At 54.8% G+C, this 23,189-nt stretch overlaps 1 protein-coding gene across 1 annotated transcript in view; it reads right to left on the bottom strand.

Annotated features, from left to right (window-relative positions):
- Positions 1-11,206: 11,206 nt before the first annotated feature.
- ARID3B (AT-rich interaction domain 3B) overlaps positions 11,207-23,189 on the bottom strand; it is a 44,438-nt gene continuing 32,455 nt past the window's right edge. The window contains exons 4-8 of the mRNA XM_045532016.1: positions 17,192-17,375; positions 15,728-16,011; positions 15,354-15,608; positions 13,884-13,982; positions 11,207-12,212 (exon numbers count right to left, since the gene is read on the bottom strand). Of these exons, the coding sequence (XP_045387972.1) occupies positions 12,052-12,212; positions 13,884-13,982; positions 15,354-15,608; positions 15,728-16,011; positions 17,192-17,375 (983 nt within the window). The 3' untranslated portion in view covers positions 11,207-12,051. The remainder of the gene's footprint in view (positions 12,213-13,883; positions 13,983-15,353; positions 15,609-15,727; positions 16,012-17,191; positions 17,376-23,189) is intronic.

Here is a 23,189-nt window from a genome sequence, read left to right as displayed (position 1 = left end):
CCTATAGTACCCTGGGGCATGGGCCCAGGGCTGTGGGGCCAGGAATGGACAAGGCCCTTGTACTCCATGCTGAGCTGGATGCCCGTGGGCAGGAGCAGGACTTTGGCTGCCACTGGCACCACAACCTGCAGTGCCAAATCGAGGGTCAGGTGGCCTGAGCTTGCCCACACCCGAGGACAGGGACATGAGAACCTGGACAATCCTGCCAGCTAGAAGGGAGGGCAGCCGCCCCAAGAGCAACCCAGGTGCTCCTGAGCCCTCACCACTACCCTGTCCCCACAGGGCGGAGACCGAGGCCAGCTCCTGGACTCTACAAGTGGAAGGTGGGCTCCACCCCAGCCCAGCCCATCCAGGCCCCTGTGGGGGTCTGGGCCCAGCTCAGCTTCTCCCTGGGGACCACACTGGCATTTACCTGAGTGGGCCTGTGCCAAGCCCCACCCCGCTCCACATTGGGCCCCACAGCTATGGGTGGGGCTGCTGTGGGATCCCCCCAGGGCCCATCGGGGGTCCTCCCAGGTCTCCATCAGGACACGCAGGTGGAGAGTCTGGCCCAGCCATGCCACAGACTGGCCTGTGGCCTTGGCAAGCCCCTCGCTATCTCTGGGGCTCAGGTTGCCACCGTACACTGGCAGTGGTGCTGGGGGGATTGTGAGGAGCCCTGACACTCAGTGATCCTATGACCCTGTCCACTTTACCCACTGGGTCACCACAGTGACTGTGTGTCACAGTCTCTCCAGCTCTATAGAACTGGGCCTATGTCCCAGCTGAGTGGCCCAGTGGCCTTGGTTGGACAAATGACACTCAGAATGGGACGGGGGAGCACCCCAGCAGCAACCATGCCTCCCAGTCCCCAGGAGCTGCAAGAAACGAGGCCTGCAGAGGAGCCGAGTCTGCAGAGTGGGCAGAGCTCAGGGGCAGGCTGGGGTGGAGCTGCCACAGCCCCTCGTAGGGGGAGAGTTGACCTGGGGCAGCCCTGATTGCCCTCTCAAGACCAAGCTGGATGCAGGGGCTGCAGGTGGGACCTCTCAGGCAGAGAACGGTGCTCTGGTCTCCCTTTGCCACGTGGACTGGGCCCTCTAAGACGGACCTTTGTTTCCAGGAAGTGGAGGAGCTGAGACTGAAGCCATGTGGAGAAGAGAAGGTGGGGCCTGCGCCTGGAGGCAGGGGGACAGGTAGGGTGCCCAGCTTGTTGGAACCAAGAGTCAGGGTGGGGTGTCTCCACTGAGGGACAAGGGCTCAGCCTAGACTCATCCCCCTGGCTGCTCTGGCCTCCCACAATCTCAGCGTGGTCCCGGGAGGGGAGTAGGCAGTCACTCCTTGGTAGGGTGGACTCAGGAATCGATGCGAAACGCGTGTGTCAGGGGCGCAGGCTCTGCGGGCCCAGCCCTGCACACAGGGGCCCTGTGCGGGCAGGCAGAGTGCAGGGTCTGGAGATGGAGTGCGACTGGAAGACCTGGGCCTGCCCTCGGGCTCTCGGGCTGGGCAGTACCAGACATGCAGGGAGCACAGAGAGACTCTCACGCATCCATATTTTTGGACTTGGGGGAAAAGAAAGAGGTAAGTGAAGGATGGTGGGTTCAGGGCAAGTGTTCTGGATTTTAGCTACCTATACAGCTTGGGGCGGGGGGGCAAGATGAGCCATCTTGCTGCCTCCCCCAGTGCTGTCCCCTCAGCACTGCTCCTGACACCCCCCATCATACCCCCTTCTTTGGTTCAAGGCACAGTCCTAGGAAGCTCCCTGTAGGGTGGAAGTCTGAATGCAAGGGGGGCGACGTCCTTGGAGAAGCACTAGATCAAGGCAAGAGCCAACCTGCCCACCTCTCTTCCCTGTGGGAGGCAGGCTCGGCGCTGGCACAGGTGGGGCTGAACTGGGCAGGGTCTGGGACATGCTGGAAGCTCGAGACTCGGAACTAGAGGCTCAGCAGCAGGCCCTGCAGGCTGCCCAGAACCGGGTGCTCGGTAGCACCCCCCAGTGCTGTGCCTCTGCCAGGCTGTCCCCACAGCCTTCCCCACGCCCAGTCCCTGGGACCCACAGTGGCCATCCACCCTCCCTTCCCCATGCTTGGTCAGTCAAGTCCCTCCCAAGCCCTTGCTGCCCCCAGGGAGGACTCAGGCCCTGGAACATGCTCTCTGCCTCTCCCCTTCGCCCCCAAGCTGGCAGAGCCATGTCGAGAAGCTTAGGACTCCCAAGCAGAGCTGTGGAAAAGCAAGGACCATGGGGCGAGGGGTGTCCACGTCTGAGGGGCTCTGGTGGGGGGAACGCTACCGTCCCTTGCAGAGATGCTTCCTAGGCCCCACGGCTTTTCCTCTTCCCTGAGGATCTAGGGACATGCCGTGGAGGGCACCCTCTCATCCCCTCGGGGGCTAGGATAGGGTGGGCCAGCAGGCCGAGGGCACTGCCAGGCCGGTGCCTGATGTATCTCCTGGTCGGCCGGAGACCCCGGCGGCAGGGGCAGGAGGGGACATGGCTAGGCAGGCTCCGGGGGCACAGAGAATCGGGATGTCCGGGTTCCTGGGGCTGGAGTGATGGATGGAAGGAGAGTGGCCGTCAGAGCAGAGAATGCGGTGCTTCTCTGTGCACTGGTCAGCTCGGTGAGTGCCAGCATGTCTTGCCTTGCTAGGCCTCAGTGGCCGCATCTGTAAAATTGGGACACTGATGGTGCCACCACATGGGTTGATGTGAGGGTGGCATGTGACATGACATACCTGGTATGGTGCCTGTTTTTCCCGTCCTCTTCAGCTTCCCTTGTGTCTGGGGTCCACTTAGGCTAATCAGTACCAAAGGCAAAAAGCCATGCACGTGTGCCTAGGACCGGTGCATGTGAGCTTTAGTCGCAAAGTCTGCTGATCCAATGTGCAATCAACAAGGCTTTATTTGCACTTCTGATGAAACTCAGGAAACAGTTTGTTATACTGTGGAGCCACCAATGGTAGAAAAGACAGCACATCCTGCCAACTGCACAGCTGCTCACTGGTGCTTGATACCGTTTCACTCTGACCCAGCTCCTCATCTTTGAGCTATGCACCAAGGAGCTGGATGGGGTGGGTGCTCCTGTCCTTTGCCTTAGCTGTTCTTTGGGGACCCTCACACACAGGGCCAGAGCTGCCAGTAGGGCCTGGGTGACTGGAAAAGTTCTGACCCTCAGGCTGAGAGCTGTGTCCTCAGGGAGTAGGAGCTTCTGCAGCTCCCAGCAGCAAGGGCTCCAGGGCCAGGAGGACAGGAGCCTGCAGCCACCTCTCAGTCCCTGAAGGCAGCACATGGGGACCCTGTAGAGAGGGGGGAAGAGTGATCCCTGCCTCCCAGTGGGACCCACGCCCACTTCCTGTCTGTGCCTTGGTCTTCCCATCTGCAAGTTGGAGGAGACAGAGGCTCAAAAAGTCCTTCCAGCTTGGGCTTTTGCTGGTTCTAAATGGATTCCTGAGTTAGCACCCCCCCTCCTTGGACAGAGCGGGAGCTGCCCCATGGCTGGGTACCTGCCCTGCCTCTCTGCCCACCATGGTGTCAGCCTCTGTCTCATCTGCCCCCAGATCCCAGCCACAGCTCTGGAGCCCAGAGGAGAGGAGCATCTGAGAAAAGTTGGAAGCCAGGGGCAGTGGCCAGGCAGTACGGAGACTGTGGCTCAGAGCTGTCAGCGGACAGACTCACAGCCTCACTCCGCAGCACGAGAGGTTGGGGTCAGGCCCTTGCCCATCCCCCAGCGAGCTGGGTGGCCCCTGGCATAGAGGGGCTGGGTGGGGAGGCCTCAGGGAACCAAGATTGGGCAAGGACTTCCTGGGGAGAGGGGAGGCCCCTGTGCCTTCAGCCCCCCAGGTCAGGGTTTCTGCCAGGCCTGAGGCGTAGGGCCTGTCCTAAGCAGCTGTAGTCAGAGGCCTCTTTGGCAGAAACTTCTCGTCCTCTGCCTGCTATGGGGCCTGAAATGCCCATGTTGGCCCAGGGGTGCCAATAAGGTTCCTTCCTCTCCATGGATGAGGCCACGTGGCACCTTCCCAGGGGACCCTGTGGCTAGGAGTAGAGCTGGGCAGGGAGTGGCCAGTGAGGGTGCTGGGGAGCTGTAGGGCCCACTTACTGCCCCAGTGCCAGCACAGTGCCCACCAGGGACCCTCTGTTTTACTGGTGATGGCCTTGGGCACTGGGCTTCATAAGTTTCTAAGTGACCTCTCACTCATTTGTGCCTCAGACCACACTACAGTCCCCATTTCAGTGACACTGTCTAGAGAATTTACTGTAGGTCACACAGCAAAACAGCAGCTAAGCCCCCTGGTCCCCTAACCTGTCCCAGAAAGGTGGTTTCTCATTTCACACTGCCTATTCTGAGCTTGACAGCATGACCATACTCAACGGCCACACAGGCAAGGCTGGCTCAGGGCTCAGGGTTGGCCTCCTCGGGGTCATCTGCCCATTCTTTCTCTGAACTCCCCTCCCCAGCCTGCTGAGTGCTTCCTCCCCCTGCAGAGCTGCCAGCTGGGCCGTGTGCCCCCAGAACCTTCCTCAACCCTCTCACTGAACCCCCTCCATCTCCTCCTTCAGGAAAGCCGTTTCTCAGAGGAGGGCTCTGTGGTCCCATGGAGGACAGAACACCTCTGGGTCATTTACCCGGAACCATTCACGCTGACTTCTTCCATAACCGCCCCCACCAGCCTCAGCTGACTGACCCAGGGCTGAGTACTGAGCCAAACTGGGCCAATGGGCCCCTTCCTGGGATCCCTGGGCCGGAGCAGAAGTGTCACCACTCCAGGGCCGAAGACTGGACACCTAAATCTTGGGAATTGTCAACTGCCTGAAGTTTTTTACCATGTGGAAAAAGCTAGATTTCAGTGAGAGCACATGGAATCGACAATTCCCAGAAGGTGGAATTGGGATGGAGAGATGCTGGCTCAGCCCAGGGGGCCCTCATGCATGTCATGAGAAGACATCAGCGGAGTTTTGGGGTGGTCAGGAACATCTTTGTGGGCTGAGCTTCCCAGTTCCAGGGCCTTCCTGAGGCCAGCACCGAGTCCAGCGGCCCTCGGGCTCCTCCACACATCCTGGGGTGCAAGAATAAACCCCTCTCCTCTCTGCTGCCATTGGCCTGAGTGGCTGACTGCTCACAGAGAGCGCTTGCCAGGCGCACGCGGCCAGCGCTGCTCGCGGGGAAGCGCCTGGCCCGCGGGAAGGCCTCCCTTGAGGCCGGGGCATCAATCCCCGACTGCTGCTCCTCAGTCCCCGCCCTAGTCCCAGCACACCGCACCCCAGTGAGGGGAGTGCCACTGGCTTGTCAAAGGCGCGCACCCCACCAGCCCCTCGGCTTCCCGTCTGTCCCTGCACCCGCAGGCGTTTGTACCCCCTGTCCCCAAGCCCGGCTTCCTATCCCTAGTCCCTTCCTGTTCCCGCTGTTCCTGCTTGGTTCCTTCTCCCCTTCTCTCCAGCGCTGATTCCAAACCTTGTTTCATAAGCCCTTCGGCCACCACCTCCCCTCTCCTTGTCCGTAGTGACCTCCGCTCCGCTTCACGGGCGCTCCGGCGCCCCAGCCCTGCCCGCCGCGGCGCAGCCCGCTCGGGGCCTCCCGCGCCCAGCGCCGCCGGGCACCCGGTCCAAGGGCGGTCCTAGGTGTCCCGCCCCCTCGCTCCCATTGGCTCTGGGCAGGGCACGTGGCCGAACTCTGGCCAATGGGAGGCGGCCTGCTGTGTAGCCGGGACAGTTTTCGCCAGAGTTGCCAAGGGGCGCCGGAGACCCAGGTTGGGAGTAGCGGGACAGAGCAGAGACCTAGGGACAACCACTCTTCCATCTTCCTCCTCCTGGTCACCAAGCTGGCGGGCCCCTTCCCCTCCCTGAGGGCGGCACATGGGAGAGAGGTGAAGGGCAGCCACTTTGGAGTCCAATGCCAGCCTGCCATTCACTGGATAGGTGACCTTGAGCATATTTCCCTTCTTTGGTTTCTTCATTTGTAAAATGAACGAAGTAACCGCCCCCGGGGTGGCGCGGGGAGGACGAAATGCGACAATGCGTGTGGAGCGCTCAGCACTCGCGGTGGGGGCAGACCCGCTCCTCTGCGCACTAGCGCTGGGGCCTCAGGCTGGTGGCACAAGCTCTGCACCTTTATCTGTAACTGGGCATAACGGTCCCATCTCACAAGTGTGTAGAGGATTCAATGAGTTAATTCCTGTAAAGAACTGAGAACGGCACCTGGCCCACACCAGGTTCGATAACTGGCAGTTTCACAGCCAAGTTATCACCATCAGTGCTGCTGAACCTTCCAGTCCACCTCCTGGACACAAGCCCAGGAGTGAAATTACAGGGCCCTAGGGCAAGCGCGTGATCAGCTGTACTAGTGTTAGGTAGTTAGCAAGGGATTCCGGGTCTCCTAGGGGCGGAAGTGGGCGCTTTGCCTTGCTGCAATTGCCCCACCTGGGAAGAAGGATAAGGGTGGGCCCCAAGCCCCATCTTGGTCCTGCCCCACCTTTCCCGAGGGACTGCCATACGTGGGGTAGGAGGGAATACCCTACGAATCTGCCAGTCAGAACTTATTGAGCCAACTGCAAAAGAATGCAGACGACTCTAGCCCATGGGCCAAGCAGCATTTAGGTATGACAGAGACGGGAAAGTAACCTAGAACCCACGCGCATAGTAAGACGTCATGTAACTCCCAACTGTCCAATCAAAGTGGTTCCATGGGGACGTCTTAGCCATGAGGGAGCTCCCAATCCGGCACCATGAAACAAGACACAGACCATAACCAGGCCCTTTTTTGTCCTTCCTTCTGCTCTCCCTTGGCTGCAACAATGGGTCTGGTTGTCATCTGTGGCGTATGTAAACTTGTATCTTGCTCTTATTCTATAATCCTATCTTTCTCTCCTCAATAAACTCCATTTTCATTCTTTCCTTACTTTGGCATGTCTGGTCATTCTTCAGCCATGAATGCTCTAAGAATCAACATTTCAGACTGAAACTCCGCACTAGGTAAGGCCAAAGTGGTTTCCAGATTGGTTAGACTGATTTACACCACCCCAGAAGTGGTGAGACTTCCCATTGCTCCTCATTCTTGCCAATCTGATGGTGTGAAATGGTTTCTTGTGCATTTCCTTGATTGCTAATGAGATCAAGCCATTTGTGTTTCTTCTGCAAAAAGAAGAGACATTGCCCCCCTCAATTCTTTTTGCATTTGTCTTAAGAATTAATAAGCACAGTGACTCACACACCTATTAATCCCAGCACTCTGGGAGGCTGAAGTGGGAAGATCGCTTGAGGTCAGAAGTTTAAGACCAGCCTGAGCAAGTGGGAGACCCCATCTCTACTAAAAACAGAAAAATTAGCTAGGTGTGTGTCCCAGCTATTCGGGAGGCTGAGGCAGGAGTTTGAGGTTGCTATGATGACACTACTGCACTCTAGCCAGGGTGACAGAGCAAGACTGTCTCAAAACAAACAAAACAAAACAAACCCAATAAGCAGGGCTGGGCACAGTGGCTCACACCTGTAATCCCAGCACTTTGGGAGGCTGAGGCAAGAGGATCACTTGAGGCTAGGAGTTCAAGACCAGCCTGGGCGACACAGCGAGACCCTCTCTCTACAAAAAATAACATAATTAGCCAGGTGTGGAGGTGTGCACCTGTAGTCCCAGCTACTCAGGAGGCTGAGACAGGAGGATCACTTGAGCCCAGGAGTTTGAGACTGCAGTGAGGTATGATGACACCACTGCACTCTATCCCGGGTGACAGAGTGCGACCCTGTCTCAAAAACAAAAAAGAATAAGCATTTTGAAAAAATTCTGACTACTACTTTGTTAGTTATGTGTTGCAAGTATCTTCTCCTTGTCTTTTTTACTGTATGGTATCATTCAATGAACTCTTTTGGGGGGGGGGCGGGTCTAGCTTGAAAAATTCTTCCTTTTCTGAAGGTCAAGATATTCTCCTATATATTCTTCTCTGTTAGTTTGAGACGGCATGGAATTGCAGTGGCCGGGGCCTTGCCCTCCCTGGCTTCTCCATCTCTCAGCTGCCACTCCTCCGAGTAGCCCCGTTCCCCCGCCAGTCACTGTGTGCAGTCTCCACCTCCAGTGTCTCTGGACCCTGGTTCTGCTCTTCATCTCTCAGCTCCCTTCTAGACAGGCCCATTTCATCTCCATGTGGCACAGGAAGTTGTCAGTATTTGCCAGTGGTTACCAGTAATGAAAGTACTGAAGTATCAGTCATTTTTTTCAAAAGATTTTAAAAATCAGGAAGAGAGCTCAAGGTTGTCCCAATGTCACCCTCTTTTCCTAAGACTTCAAAAGGCTAGAGAAAGGGAATCCTACTAGATTGCCTCAAACGGTGCACAGATGGGTAGTATCATGATGGAGAAGGCAGTTACCAACCCACCCAAGGCTTTGCCTCTGCACATTTCTTCAGGCTGTGCCCATGGGAGTGCGCATCACAGCAGAGAAGGGGTGAGCACTTTGGGTCTAGGCCCAAGCTTCACTGGCAGTGACCCAGGTTGTCCATGCCCAGCTTCACATCACCCTTCTAGAAAAGCCGCTCTCTAAACCCATGCCCTTGTTAAAACACACCCTTGGCCGGGCGCAGTGGCTCATACCTGTAATCCTAGCACTCTGGGAGGCCGAGGCGGGAGGATCACTCGAGGTCAGGAGTTCGAGACCAGCCTGAGCAAGAGCGAGACCCCATCTCTACTAAAAATAGAAAGAAATTAGCTGGACAACTAAAAACATATATAGAAAAAAATTAGCCGGGCATGGTGGTGCCTGCCTGTAGTCCCAGCTACTCGGGAGGCTGAGGCAGAAGGATTGCTTGAGCCCGGGAGTTTGAGGTTGCTGTGAGCTAGGCTGATGCCACAGAAGTCTAGCCTGGGCAAGAGTGAAACTCTGGCTCAAAAAAAAAAAGTGGGGCATGGGCAATATACATAACCTAAATTTTTGTACCTCCATAATAAGCTGAAATAAAAAATAAAAACACCCTCTATGCTTAAAAACACCCTCTATGCTTAGAGGATGGCACCCAAATCCATTAGCCCAGGACCCATCCTGGCCCCAGATGCGCTTTGTCCCAATTCCCCTCCACTCTACCCCACTGACCCTAGGCACTGGCCACACTCCTCCAATGCCAGGTCCTCTGCCACTGTGTTTCCATGTGTATCCAAATGTATGTATTTTATTTCTCTGCTAGGAATTTCATCTGTATCCAAATGTATGTATTTTATTTCTCTGTATTTATTTCTTCTCACATTTCTAGTTGGCAGTCTCTGATCCAGCTTTAATGTCACTGCCTCTGAAAAGCCTTCCAGATGTTCTAGAGCTGCTCTGGCTTCTATCTGCCCACAGTGGTAGTGTACTGTCTGGAGTCCCAGTCATGCTGTATTCTAAAGAACTGGTCTCTGTTCAGACAACTATGTGTCTCCTCCCTTAGTGTCTGACCCAATAGGAGCTCAACAAGGGCTTGTTACATCAAGGAGACAATTCCCTGGCCCTGTGCCTGTCAGGACACTGATGTGACACCACTGGAGTCAGTTTTGGTGATCACACAATGCCAGAGTACTTTACTAATACAGAAGATAACCTGCGAGTAAGCGCTTTGGAGAAAGGATGGGTAAGCAGTGAAGGGGGGAAGGTTCAGGAAAAATCAGGGTATCAGAGTTCACTCAGTCCCTTTGTACTCTGAAGGATCTAGCCCCTCCCCTGTTCCTGTCCAATGGAAGGGTCACTCAAAGCAACCAAGAGAGACCTGCTTGTGTGAAGAGGTAGAGGTTTATTGAAATATAAACATTCGAGAACATGTAAGATAGAAAATAACCACAACATATACAGACACTTGCTGCAAGAGGACATCTGAGGTATTTATTTGCTGCCTAGGCTACCCATGTGCTATCACATTTTTCCTGGTTAGAATACATATAAGATGGGAAGGGGGAGGGGACAGAGCTGCCCTGGCTGACTGCCTACCACATGGCCTTCAGGACTGCACTTGCAGGGAAAGCTCTGCTTGGGCCAGGGCCCCACTCCTGGGGGCACCTGCTGGCACCCCCAATCTTGGGCTTTTTGGCCGAGACCCTGCTGTTGTCCTAGAGGGCAGTGAGGGTTTGCTCAGAAGGTGAGGTCAGGCAAGCTGCCTGGGGAAAGGGAGAGGATCCAATGACCAGAAAGACATAGTGTGCTGTCCCTGCATCCTCTGGGTGGGAAGAGTCCATCCTTCGTGACCAAACCCTGAGAAAGACACACTGGCCAAATGTCTGAGACACCTTTGAGTAAGCCCAGCGCCAGCCAACTGGGCTCCTTACCGGCACCAGATCCCGGATGCCTTTCTCCACCACGCCTTCCACTTGCCTGGTGGGCAAGGCTTCTGAGGCCCCAGGAAGGTCGGCCCCGGGGGACGGGCCGGATGCGTGTGAGCATGGAGGGCAGGGGAGGGGAGACACAGTCCAGCAGAGCTGCAGCTTACCAGGCTGAGGTATCTGTTTTGTGCTCAAGCTTTTGATTTCCCTTTCCTTTCCTAGACAGGACTGAATGCTAGCTGTGTCGCCACACACCGCTCACGTCACACGCAGCGTCTCCCACCACCACAGCCCGACGACAGTGGTGGCGTGCCACTGAACTCTTCAGGGCTTACTCGGATGAAGTGGGCCTTGAGCAAGAATCACCTTTTCTTCACAACACAGGAGCACCTGCCCCACCCCAGGGCCCCAGGCGAGAGACAGAGTTTTCTCAGCACCTCCACATTCCCCAGGGCAGCTCAAGCCTCGGCCAGCAGGGCAGGCAAGGCCCACAGCCTCCACGTGTCCTGTGCTGGGAATGCTGGGCTAAGGGGAGATGTCCTGCCCCCAACCTGGTCACCTGGGGGTGGGGGGGGGTGTGTGGCAGGAAACAGGTCCAGGACTCTCTTCAGAACTGGTGCGGTTTCAGGCCCCGACCGGCGTGAGAGCGGTCTCTCCATTCCACCTCCCCGTCACTGAGATCCCTGAGTCGTCGCCCCCGCCTGCCTCCCCTGCCTCCGCGCTGGGGTTCTAGGGAAGGGCCAGTGGGGGGGGGACCAAATCACTTGCTTGGCTTTGGGGGTCATCTGTTTTCATTTCTTTGGTGCTACAACAATAACAATAAAAATTTTAAAATAAAAAACAATAGTCAGCAAAACACATATAAAAAAGATTTCAGAGATGCAAATACTTCCTGAAGAATCAAACATCGACAATTACAAATCTGAGGTATTTCAATGAACCTGACATCGGCACGTTTGGGGATGGTGGGGCTGAGATGGCCCCGTGAGAGAAGGGGGGGCAAGGAACAAGTGGGCTGCTCTTGGGAGAGCTGGCCAACCAGGGCAAGTGGGGAACATGAGGTTTGGGGGGGTCAGAAAAAGGCCCGCGTGAAACCGGTGCCAGGGCCTGGACAGCCCAGAGGCTCTGCCTCCCCCCTCAGCAGATGCCCAGCAGGCCCTGGGACCTGAAGGTGACCCTCACCTGCTCCTTCCTGGGACCACTGAAGGGGGATACGGGGCCCTGAGGACTGATTCTAGACCTGCATTTGAGGGACCCAAATGCAGGGGAACCATTTGGGGAACCAAACAGCAGGCAAGGCGGGCTAGGAGAGCTGTATCCCACGCTCAGCAGAGAAGGACCGGGAAGGCGTGCTCGTGGTTCCTGACAGCCCCACGTGGGACTTAAAAACTGGGGGACTGAGCAGGGGAAGAGACTAGTGACCCTGGGGTCATGGCAGAAGGCAGGGAAATAAATTAAAGGGGAAGGGAAATGGAGGGCCTCCAGCCCTGTGTCGGCTTACAGATTGTCGATACACTGTGCCCCGGGGTGGGAGGTGGCCGGGGAACCCTGGAGAAAGCTGGACGCCCAAAGACCCCCGCCCAGTTCTCCAGGACAATCCCTGATTGGACAACGCTGCCTTGTCCTGCCCCTCCGGCCTCTCTCTGCCCCCAGAGTACAGCAGGACCTGAATGGAGCCTGGACAGACGGACACGTCCAAACGTGCAGTGTCTGGCCAAGTGGTGTTCACACGGGCTCCGTGAGATGAGGTAAATTCTGTGCAGCAACTTCCTTCACCCTCAGCAGGAGAGTGGGGAGTGGGAAGCGGGGTCCAGCCGTCAGAGGGACCAGCTGGTGGAGGGCTCTGCGCTGGGGGTGCCCCGGGACGAGGTAGGACTCGGCGAGCAGTGGGAGCTGCTGCTGCTGCTGGCGCTGCCCAGGCTCTGGGGAGCAGACCCCGCGATGAGGTGGACCACAGGCTTCTGGGCAAACAGCACACCTGGGTGGGGGAGGAGAGGCAGGTGGGCAGAGGGGAGAGAAGGCGCGGTCAGCTCACTTCAGCAGGTATTCGCTGCTGGCCTAGCTCTGCTGCAGACACTGCACTGGGGCTGACAGACGTCCTCGACGCCGTCCTGCCTTCAGGTGCTTATGAGCTGGTGAGGGGGACAGACAGGTCGACAGAGTGATTTTGCTGAAATGTCCTAACTACTGTGAGACAGGTGCACCCAGGGTGTTGTGGGATTACAAGGTGGGTTCTGGGGGCCAGGGGAAGGCTGGCAAGGAAAGGCTCCAGGGGGAGAGCATGTCTGGGCTGTTAGAAGGAAAAGTGGCCAAATTAAGAAGGGTATTGGGGCAAGGGCTGCGTCAGGGCCTCGTGTGCCTCTTAGGAAGTGCAGGTGTTACCTGGAGAGGTGGGGGAGGCCCAGAAAGTTCTGAGCAGCAGAAGGACATCAGATCTGCATTTGAGAACACTCTCTCCATGGAGTGGGAGGAATACGGGTAACAATGGAGGGGAAGAAGGATTTGCTCGAAGAGTGGCAGCAAGGATGGGCAGGAGAGCAGCTGTGCAGGAGAGGTTAGCTCGGGGAAAGTAAGGATGGTGAGGGGCTCTCAGGAATGCCCTCCCTCCACGCTCCTGGCCTGGGCAACTGCACTCCTGCAGATAGCACAGGGTGCCAGACCCTACCTCCTCTAGGGGCCCCTCGTGTCAGGCAGAGACCTCTGAATGTGGCCCCTGGCGAGCCAACCTGGCATTCCACCCCTTCCCTGCCCGTCCCCGCCCACGCCTGTGGCAGGCTGCCCAACAGAGATGCAGAGTGTGAGGGGTCCCCCATGGGGCCTGCAGGATGGTGTTCTGAGGCGATGTAGCCCTAGAATGGGAGCAGGCCTAAAAAATGCCCCCACTATGGTGGAGGAAGAAGCTGCAGGGCTCCCAGCCCTCTCCCCTGGAGAGGCTGGCCCACATTCTCCACTTGGCAAAATAGTTGGGGTGCCCTGGGCTAGCTCTTGAGGCCCCACTCACCAAGCTGTGCTTATGAGAGTCAGCTGGGTTTGTTCTCAAGCTCCTCCCTAAACCAATGAAATGGGAGTGGAACACGACTGATACTTCTACGAATGCCTTGGAAAGACTTGGAAAAGGTGCTAAACCAATCAACCAGCAAGAAACTGTTGCCAAATTAGGTCTAAGGGAGAGGCAGCTGTGAAAGGCTGGAGGGAAAACATCCTAGAAATGTAGGCTGATCCTGCTGCACGCAGATCCCCCTGCCTGCACATCAGTCCTCGGTCGGTTTTAAAGCAAGGAAATGGCAGATGACATAGTATGAGTGTGTATTACAAAAAGAAGAGAACAGTGAACCACGGTCAAAGAGAGGAGACCTGTGCCTTAGAGGACCCGGGCATGGTGGACACTGCCTGACCCCTTCAGCTACTGGACCACCACTGGTCTGCGAGGACTGGCGAGGGGCTCCTGTCAAAGAGGAGGCCGGTTGTGCTGGTAACAATCCACAGCCTCTGCTAGTCCACAAGGGCTGCTTTACCATCGCAACCCCGAGACGAGGCAGACACCCTGGGAGGTGTTCAGACACGAGGGCAACAGGCAGGGCCAGCCAGGGGGCTGCCCCTGTGGCTGGCTGCCACTGCGTGGGCCTCCCCCCAAACCCCAGGGCCTCACCCGCGTAGGTGGTGCCGTCGATGTCCACGGACATGTTAATGCTCCCAATGCTGCTCGTGGTCAGGTTCAGGGCTGCCGCTGAGGTCTCTGCTCTGTCTTCTGCTGGGCACAAGGAGAAAGCGGGCCTGGTCAGGCTTTCCACAGCATTCCTGCTGCTCTCTCTGACGCTGCCCGGCCACTCCAGCCCAGCGCCTCACACCGTTAGAAAGCGTCTGTGTAACCTCCTGAGCACACGGTGCGGCAGAAGAACCCAGGCTCGCCAACCTCTTGCTGCTGGCTCCCTCCACCAAACCAGTTCACTTCCCCCACGCCTCTACTCTCAGAGAAAAAGGACCCCAGCCGGCAAGGAGGCCGACCCCGGCTCCACAGCTGTGCACCAACACAAGGCAGCTAGGCAAACCCTAACCGAGCACCCACTGCACACCAGGCCCCCTTCCCCTTGACTGTGAGTCCCTTGAGGAGAGAGGTCTGTGTCCCCAGAACCTGGCCGCCATGCCCACAGGGGCAGCCGGCGTTTGCGGAAGGCTGCAGGTGCTGGCACACAGGGCCTCTGCCCGCTCACCACAGAGAGTGCCTGGAATTCACTCTTCCAGGCGAGCTGCCCTTTCTATCAGCCCCTCGCTCTGTGGGCGACCTCCCAGCTCCCTTCCGCTTCTCACCTAGCGGTGAGCGGGACAGGGTGGGGCTGCCTGGGAACAGGCGCCAGCTCCCTCACACCTGACCCCTCCGCAGGTTTGCTCTGAGGCAGAGTCAAGGGCAGGAATGGCAAAGAGGGCACATGCCGTGTGAGGGGACAGGGGAGAAAGAGGAACGAGGGAAACGGAGAGCACAGCTTGGGGAAGAGAAGGTGGGGCACTAGAAAAATGCAGAGGAGAAGGGAGAACATGTCAGTTATGCTGCCAAACTCGCATTTCCTCCTTTCCTCCTTCCCTCTGATGTTTGAGGGTCACTGGCAGCCCCACCGTCCCGCCCGAGGCAACTCTGGCCCCTGAATGCTGGGGTGTCTTCCTCCCAGACCTGCCCACGGTGCTCTGCTCTTGCCTACATCCGGCGAGGTGCTGCGGTGAAGGCTGAGCCCTTTAATTTAGACAGATCAAAAGGCTGGCGGGAGACAGAAGCACAGCAGCTGTCTCTGGAGGGTTCTGGCTCCTCCTTGAGCAACTGCTTTTCCTTCTTGCTAGAGAACAGGGCACTGCCTGAGGCAATCTGTGGTCCCTGGGCAAACCACCTCAGCTTGGTGAACTGAGATCTCAGCGGCCACAGCAAGCCCACATGGCTCTCTTCTGGCCTCTGGACCCTTCTGGGGGCCTGGAAGGCAGAACCTGGAGGGGCCCTTTCCAGGTTGGGAGTAATACCCCACACAGCCCCCAGCCCCCACTGGTCCCAGGAGGCGTGCGTGAATGGGCCTTCAGTGGAGCTGGGGTTTGGCATTCATCAGGAAGGGAAGAGCCCGCCCTGCGCTGGGCTCACCCCTGCCGTTGATCCTGATTTTCATGGGGAGCTGCCGCGCCATGCTGAAGAAGTTGCGCTGGAAGGCCTGCTGCACCAGGCGCTGCTCCTCCTCAGACAGCCTCGATGCCTTCTTCTCAGGGGGCTCCCCTGACTCCAGCCGCTCCCGCAGCTGCTCCAGTGTGGCGGTCCGAGCACTGGCCTGCTGGCCTGCCAGCGTCACAGGCACAGCCAGGCGATTTGGCACGGGCACTGTTGTCACAGGGACTCCATCACCTGCAAAGGAACTGAAACTGGACCAATCCACAATCGACCCTCTCACTCAAAAACCCTAACCCTGGACACAGAGACCCTGAGCTCCCTTCCTCCCTTGCTTCCCCAAGGGCCCTGCTGACCTTTCCTGAGAGTGGCTGCTGGAGGTATCCGAGGGCTGCTGGTATTGGTGCCACTGCTGGAACCAAGCCCGAGGATGGGGAAGCGGATTTTGGGTGGGGAGAGAAGGGCAGGGGCCCCGGCAGCGGCAGCGGCAGTGGCAGCAGCGGGTGAGTAGCCGAAGAGGGAGGAGCTGTAGCTGGGCCGTCGGCCCTCCCTCCGGTTGCCATCAATGGCTGCCTGGAGCTCAGCTGGGGAGCTCAGGGCTTTCTTCTCACACTCATAGGCATATAGATACTTCATGTACCTGGAGGAAAAGATGGAAGCAAGAAAAATCCAACAAAACATAGCACCAGACACCTCCTGGTTTAGCTGGCCGAGTCTCTGGAAGCTGTCTCTGTTGGGCAGGCCTCTAGGGCACCTCTGATGCACTTGGCAGAGAAGTCTGGGATCGATGGACACTCTGGCCCAGGCTCCTCTAGCTGCTGCTAAATCCTAAACAGTGCTCAAATTTGAAGCATTGTTCATTAAGGAAAATAGGTAACATCTTAGTTGACATTGTCACATTTGTTTTGGTGCTTTTTTAGTGCCTGGGAGAAATTAAGCCCATGTTTTGCAATGCCGTTCTGGCTCCTTGATTCCCTAACCATTCCGAGTTAGGCTGGTCAGAGAGAAGCAATTCTTCCCATTGTGCATGGTACCTAGATGTGCTGTCCTTTGTGTCCTATGTCCCAAGAAGCAGTTCTTTACCCAAGAACCTTGCTATTCTGGTTATGGCCCTGTCCCCAACTTCTGCTGGAATAAAAACCATTCTATTAATACTTTTCAACAAGGCCACAACATGCTACCTGATATGTCAGCTGTTTATTCCATATTCTTCACAGAGCAACTTCCAGAATGTTCCTCTGGCCCTCATTCTCTAGTGCTACTTTGGTTTCACTGCTTCCATCACCTTTGTAATTAACTCAAATGGTAATAAAAATAGGTTGCCAATCCAACGGGCGCTGCCTGCCTGCCTTCCTCTGGGTCCTCTGTTGCTGGGCAAGCTGAATGTCAGGTGAGAGGGCCCACCTGGGGTGGAGGTGCTGTCTGGAGACGATGTCCTGGGAAGAGCACTGATTTCAGAGACAGGAGCCCAGGTCTGAATCTCGGCTGTGCTACTTACTGGTTGTATGGCCTTGGCTGAGTTATTTAACCTTGAAGACTTTCTGTAATCTGGAAAACGGGGCAACACCTACCTTACAGGGTTGACTGCGAGGTTTAAATGAGACAGACGCTAACACAGCAGCACATGGGAGGCGCCTGATAATGGCAGCTCTCCGCATTACTTGGTCTAGTGACAGACTCATCTCAGAAAGCTCCCCATTGTTTAAGAAATTCCACTTCTCTGGCTGACTGTACAATGGCATTTCCTTCCTTCCTGTCCTCTAGGCTAAAACATCCCCTCTCTCCAGCCTCACTTCCTGCCCGCAGCGCTGGCCACTCACTGGGTCCTGAGGGTGAAGGCGGCGCTGGTGATGGACGTGGGCAGGTTCAGGCCTTTGGTGATCTCCCTCCAGATCTTCCTGTTGATGATCTCCACCAGGCCCCCCTTCTCGGTCACCAGCTTATACAGCATGTACAGGTCCAGGATCTGCTTGGCCATGATGGGGATTCGGTTGATGGGGGTCCCTGTGGTCGTCCAACAAGAGAAATAGAGGGTTGTGTCATCACCAAGCTGACAAAGAAGACATCTGCGTACGCTCGTCTTTAGCGGAGTGGAAATAATGCTCATGAAACTATTTGGAAAAGTAATTTGACTCAGGGCCCCAAACCTGAATGCTATCAGACCAGCTGTCAGTTCCCTTTGGGATGAGCAGAAGAACAAATCCAACAGGCTGTGTGTGGCCTTTGGCAAAACACTTAGCCTTTCTGGTCCTGTTTTCCCATCTATAAATGAGAGGACTAGATGATTTCAAAGGTAGGTTTTGTTTATTTTTTTCTAGCAGGACAATTCTGGACTATTTCCCAATGATCTGGCAGCTTACACTCCTCTGGAGCCTTCAGACTCCATGCAGTGGCCACCTCCTCTAGGAAGCCCTCCCTGACTTCCTAGGAGGGGAGGCCTTGCCTCGTCATGCACCTGGACAGCTCCCTGGGCTTCTCTCTGGTAGCTCTCCACGCAGTCTGTAACAGTGTGCTCATTTACATACCACCTGCTCTCTCCTCTCCTGCTGCACGATGGAGAGATAGTTTCTTTCTCTCCCGTGGGCCCCGCCATGGCAAAGGAGCCGCTGGACACCCTGGTCTCCAAGGGAATGAAAAGCCACTCAACAATTCTCTCCCCACTAATCACTCCACCCCCTCCCTGGCCTCTGAAAGAGGGAGGGTCAGAGCAGCTTCCGCCCACTGGCCCCGAGGGGAAGTGAGAGGAGCCAGGGACTTGATTAGGAAACCTGGCACCGAGCAGGAAGGGCTACTAATGAGCACCAGGGGAGGCAGGGAGGGCGGGGCAGGGTCCTTTCACAGCCGGCTGGGATGCTTGTCAGGAGGCATGATGGATGACTGTCATTTGGCAGCCTCAGGATTAATGATCTGGAGGTCAGAGGGGAGAATTCCACAGGGAAGGGTCACCGTCCGGGGCAGGGTATGAGACTTGTTGCCTTTTGATGGCAACTCCTTTTACTGTATACAGGCTGCTGCTCCTCTGTCTTGCCTCCTCCCACTGAGGTCTCACTGAGCGGCCTGGTGGATGTTAGACCAGCTTGAGCAGAGAAGTGCTGCTTGTTTCTGCTCCTCCTGCTTCCTTCCCCTAAAGGAATGGTAGCCTCACCAAATCTTTTTTCCCCCCCACTCTGTCACCAAGGCTGGAGTATAGTATCGTCATCACAGCTCACTACAGCCTCAAACTCCCGGGCTCAAATAATCCTCCCACCTCAGCTTCTCACGTAGCTAGGACTACAGGCACATGCCACCACACCCAGCTAATTTTTAAATTTTTTGTAGAGTCAGGGGCTCGGCTATGTTGCCTAGGCTGGTCTTGAACTCCTGCCCTCAAGCAATCTTCCCCCGCCTTGGCCTCCCAAAGTGTTGGGATTACGGGCGTGAGACACTGAAGCCTCAAACTCCTGGGCTCAAGGGATCCTCCTGCCCCAGCCTCTCAAGTATTAACAGCTAGGACTACAGGTGCGCAACACCACACCTGGCTAATTTTTTAAAAATTTTATAGAAATGGGGTCTTGCTATGTTGTCTATGCTGATCTCAAACTCCTGGCCTCAAGTGATCTTCCTGCCTTGGCCTCTCAAAGCGCTGGGATTACAGGCATAACCAGGTCTTTTTTCTAGGTGTGGGAAGGGAGCTACTGATCTCCAAGACCTTTGTCTTGACTAGAGGGTCTTTGGAGGATCAAAGACAAAGGTGTCATGGAATTAGAGCCACAAATTCATAGATAAAAATATCAGAGGATCACTGGCATACTGCTAAAACACACAGCCCACGTGTCTGTTAACTTCTCCATGTGCTGTTCTAGACATCGTATCTTCCCCCTACCATAAAGACAAAAAAGCCTGATGTGGCAGAACTGGCCCCAGACAGGACAGACTAATGTCCACCTTCTTTTGGAGGCCTGTGTGCCCAGGCACATCACAACCTTGGTGAGTCTACACCTTCCATGGCATCACCTGGACAGTCTGGGAGGACCACTCCCAAGGTCCCCTTGCAATGCCCCTAAGCTCACATTTCCAGAAGCTTCCAGGGCATCTTCCCATGTGTGACCTGTTCCCTTCCAAGTCAGAATGTTCACACTAGGCTCCCCTCAGCCCACTAAACTAGCTCCCCTTTCCTATCACCTCCAGTTTGTTCTAGCAACACCATCATTTACTGAGGTTACCCAGGAACTTCAGCACTGGTGTCTCTTCTCTCTTTAAAGCCCACTTTTAGATTGTTCGGAGGATCCACAGATTCATCCTTTGAGGTACCTTTCAAAGGCATCTTCCTTTCCAGGCCGCAGTTGCCGCCCTGGACGAGGTCCTCGTGGGCTCACAATTAGACGCCTGCAGCAGCCCAGCTGCTTCTTATCCATACGTCCAACTTACACAGTGCAGCCAATCTTACTAAAATACTATTTTCACCATCTTGCTTGCTTCCCTGTTTAAAAACCTACAAAAACTCTTCCTATTGCTTACCTATCCCACCCTACATGTCCATTCGTGACCTATGTCTCCAACACTCCCTTAAATGATCACGTGTGAAGGATTTCCAGCAGACCCCAACAACTCACTCTTACTCCAGTTAATTGGGCCTTCTCACTGTCACCCTCCAACAGAGCTCATTTCTGCCTCTACCTTACTTGCCCTCCACAAGCCTCACATCACCCGCCTCCACTCAAATCCTCCAGTGTCCTTCCATGTCTATTCCCTCCAGGAAGAATTTTCTAACTACTCCAGCTCACGTGGCTCTTTCCCTCTCAGAATTTCTATTACACCCCTATAAGTTCAGCAAATTATTATTCTCTGATTATTTCATATATGTTCACTTGGTATCCCAGGAGGACTGTTAGCTCTATGAGGGCAGAGATTGTCTTTCCTTCACCATGCCTTGAATATTACAGTGTTAATAAATTAACCTACTATGCACATTAAAAAAAATCCTTCTCAGAGTCAAAGCAAACAGCTCTGTGGTAACTCAACTGGGAATCTTTTTTTTTTTTTTAAAGTTAAATGGATTTTTATTAGAGATAGGATCTTGCTGTGTTGCCCAGGCTGGACTTGAACTTCTGGGCTCAAGTGATCCTCCTACCTCAGACTTCTGTGTAGCTGGGACTACAGGCATGCACCACTACGCCCAGCTCAACTGGGTATCTTGAAGTATATTTGCTTCCTGCCTGTGGTGTGCCTGCGGAGACTAGCTGTAAGTGTCTAATGCTGATAGTCCCCCGAACGGAAGTCACCTTCTCTTCCCAGGTCCTAGCATGGGCCATTAGGGTCATGACCCTTATTAAACAGATAGGGAACTGAGGCCCAGAGTGGTTAAGCTCTTTGCTTCCTTCCAGGTCCCACAATAAGAAAACTAGCAAAAGGAGAAGAATGGATGGAGAGTTGGGGATTTTGAGATGGCAAAGAAACTTTGACTCCATAGAATGGGGTCAAAGGGAAGGGAAGACAGGTGCTAAAGAGCAGAAGGCGGCTAGATGTGTGACAGACACAGAACACATGTGGCAGAGTGCTGAACCAGCACAGCAGGGCTTACCCAGCTGAAGAAGTGCTGTCCTTCAGAAGGTCACCTTGGACAGCCAGATGGCTTTGGAACTCCATCTGTGAATAGCTTTCAGAGTTTGCACTATATTCTTTTGGATTTCTTCAATGGTGACAAATCTTCACACATAGAGAATATGTTTTCCTTTCAGAAATGGTCATCATTCATTTGGAGGCAAGCCAGGTGAAAAGGATGAAAGGACCAGGCTGTTTACACTATTTTTGACTGAAGGTATGGACACAAATCATGACAGGTTTTCTAGTGTGGCTCAAACTGCCTCTGAAGGCAACTCCCCAGAGAGGAATTACAAATTCACTTTGAGTAGTTATTGGACTGACTGTCTACCCATTTGGGATGGTTTCTTTGAAGGACAACACTGTTACAGTTGTAAAAATTTCATTAAAAACTAGCTTCTTTATAGTCACACAGAATGTGACTTATCAGACTGAGAACTGCTTAGGGCATATGCTTAGGACAGCATATGTTTAGCTTGATTTTAGGAGCTTGTCTTAATTATGGAATAATGTTGCCAAATGACCTTGAAACAAACAGATGGTTTGGGATCTTGTCTGTGAAGGCCCCCTATGTGGCTTAAGACCAGGTCCATGAAGGTCATATCCACAAGCAATGGCACTGGCGCTCCAGTGGAATTCTCGCCTGCCTCAAGCAATGGCTCCTTCCACAGCCTTCCAGGGAAGGGAGCAGGGGGTCTCTGGGCTGTGTTTTATCTTCCTCCAAGGAGGCTCTTCACCTGAGAGAGACAGGCCTCTGTTCACAAGAAATGTAAAAGCAACCTGCAGAGTGCCAGGAAGGAGGCAAACACCCACCGAAGAGAGTTCTTTGTGGGTCACTGGTGTTGGTCCTGCAGGAGACTGAATCTCTGCCCCCATCATGCCTCCCAGAGGCGGGTGAGCACCTGATGGGGAAGCCTGTGGACTGTCAGTCACTGCTATCAAAGCAGGAGCTGGGATTGAGGGTAATTAATCATGCTCTCTGACAGGAATCCAGGGCCTTATCTGCACCCCAAGAAGTGCCACTGGTCTCCAGTTCCCTCCTCAATAAAGGAGACTGACAGTTGTAACAAAGAGGGCCCTTATCAGATTTCAGCCAGGGAGCCCAAGGCAGCCCCAGGGACGGATGTAAAAGGCTTTTATGAGGGCCACAGGCCCAGTGAGCCTGGCAGGGCTCCTGGGGCTTCAGCCCTTGTTGGTGGGAATTCTGCTGGGCCTGGCACTAGCAGCCAAGGCTGCGACCAGGAGCTTCCAGTGCAGATGCGGCCAAACAAAAGCTGCTCCCTGGCACTTTGCTTTCTTTCCTACCACTCAGAAAACAGAGATGTAGCTGCGGGTAGGGGTGAGGGCAGAAGGAGAAGAGATGGCCTCCTCTGGCTCTGGAGACAAAGACGGGAGATTGCAGAGAGTGGGCATGTTCTAGCGAAGACCAGAAGCAATCAGGGGAGGGACTCCAGACAGACTCACAAGGCTGCCTTCCTGCCTACTGGCCAGGGGTGAGGGCCCAGAGCCCAGGGTGTGGCCCTGCCAGGGACCCTTGCTGCTTTTTCCGGGCTTTGAAAAAGATCATTAATCATTTCCATAGCCTGACAGTCAAGAAAGCTGACCAATCAGCCTAGAAGAGGTAGGACCCATGTTAAGCAGGGAACATGTACAGGCAGGCGGGCCTCCTGACCACTCCTCTGCATATTAATTCTTGCTCTACTCTAGTCCTGCTACCCAGAAATGGGCAAAGATTATTTTCCCTGACTTGTTTATGTAGAAAATATCTCCTTCTGAGAAACTAACAGCAGTGTCTGGCAATCTGCAGTGTAGTTTGTAGTTCGACTGTTCCACGAGACAGGACAGAGGCAAGGACGTGCCAATATCCTATACTGGACTGACCTTAAGCCCTCTACCTCCAACTCCCAGTGAGTGGGTCTACCTTACATACAGCACATTAATCTTAAGTATACAGCTCACTGCATTTGTACTTACATATCCACTCACGTAACCAGCCCTCAGATCAACATACATAACATTTCCAGTACCCCAGAAAACTTCCTCATGCCCCTTTCCCAGTCAATATCCATGCCCCCTCCCTATCCCCCCTGGAGGTAACCATTATCCTGACATACATTTTCTTGGATTTTATATACATAAATGTAATCATATAGTATTAATATATATTCTTTTGTGTCTGGCTTCTTGTGCTCAACATTGGGCTGTGAGTGATTCCAGTTGTGTATGGCAGTAGTTAAT

This window comes from Lemur catta, chromosome 1 (genome assembly GCF_020740605.2).
Source record: "Lemur catta isolate mLemCat1 chromosome 1, mLemCat1.pri, whole genome shotgun sequence".
Taxonomy (NCBI): Eukaryota; Metazoa; Chordata; class Mammalia; order Primates; family Lemuridae; genus Lemur; species Lemur catta.
Note: the sequence above shows the minus strand (reverse complement) of the source record. Positions and strands in the feature narration are given on the sequence as shown.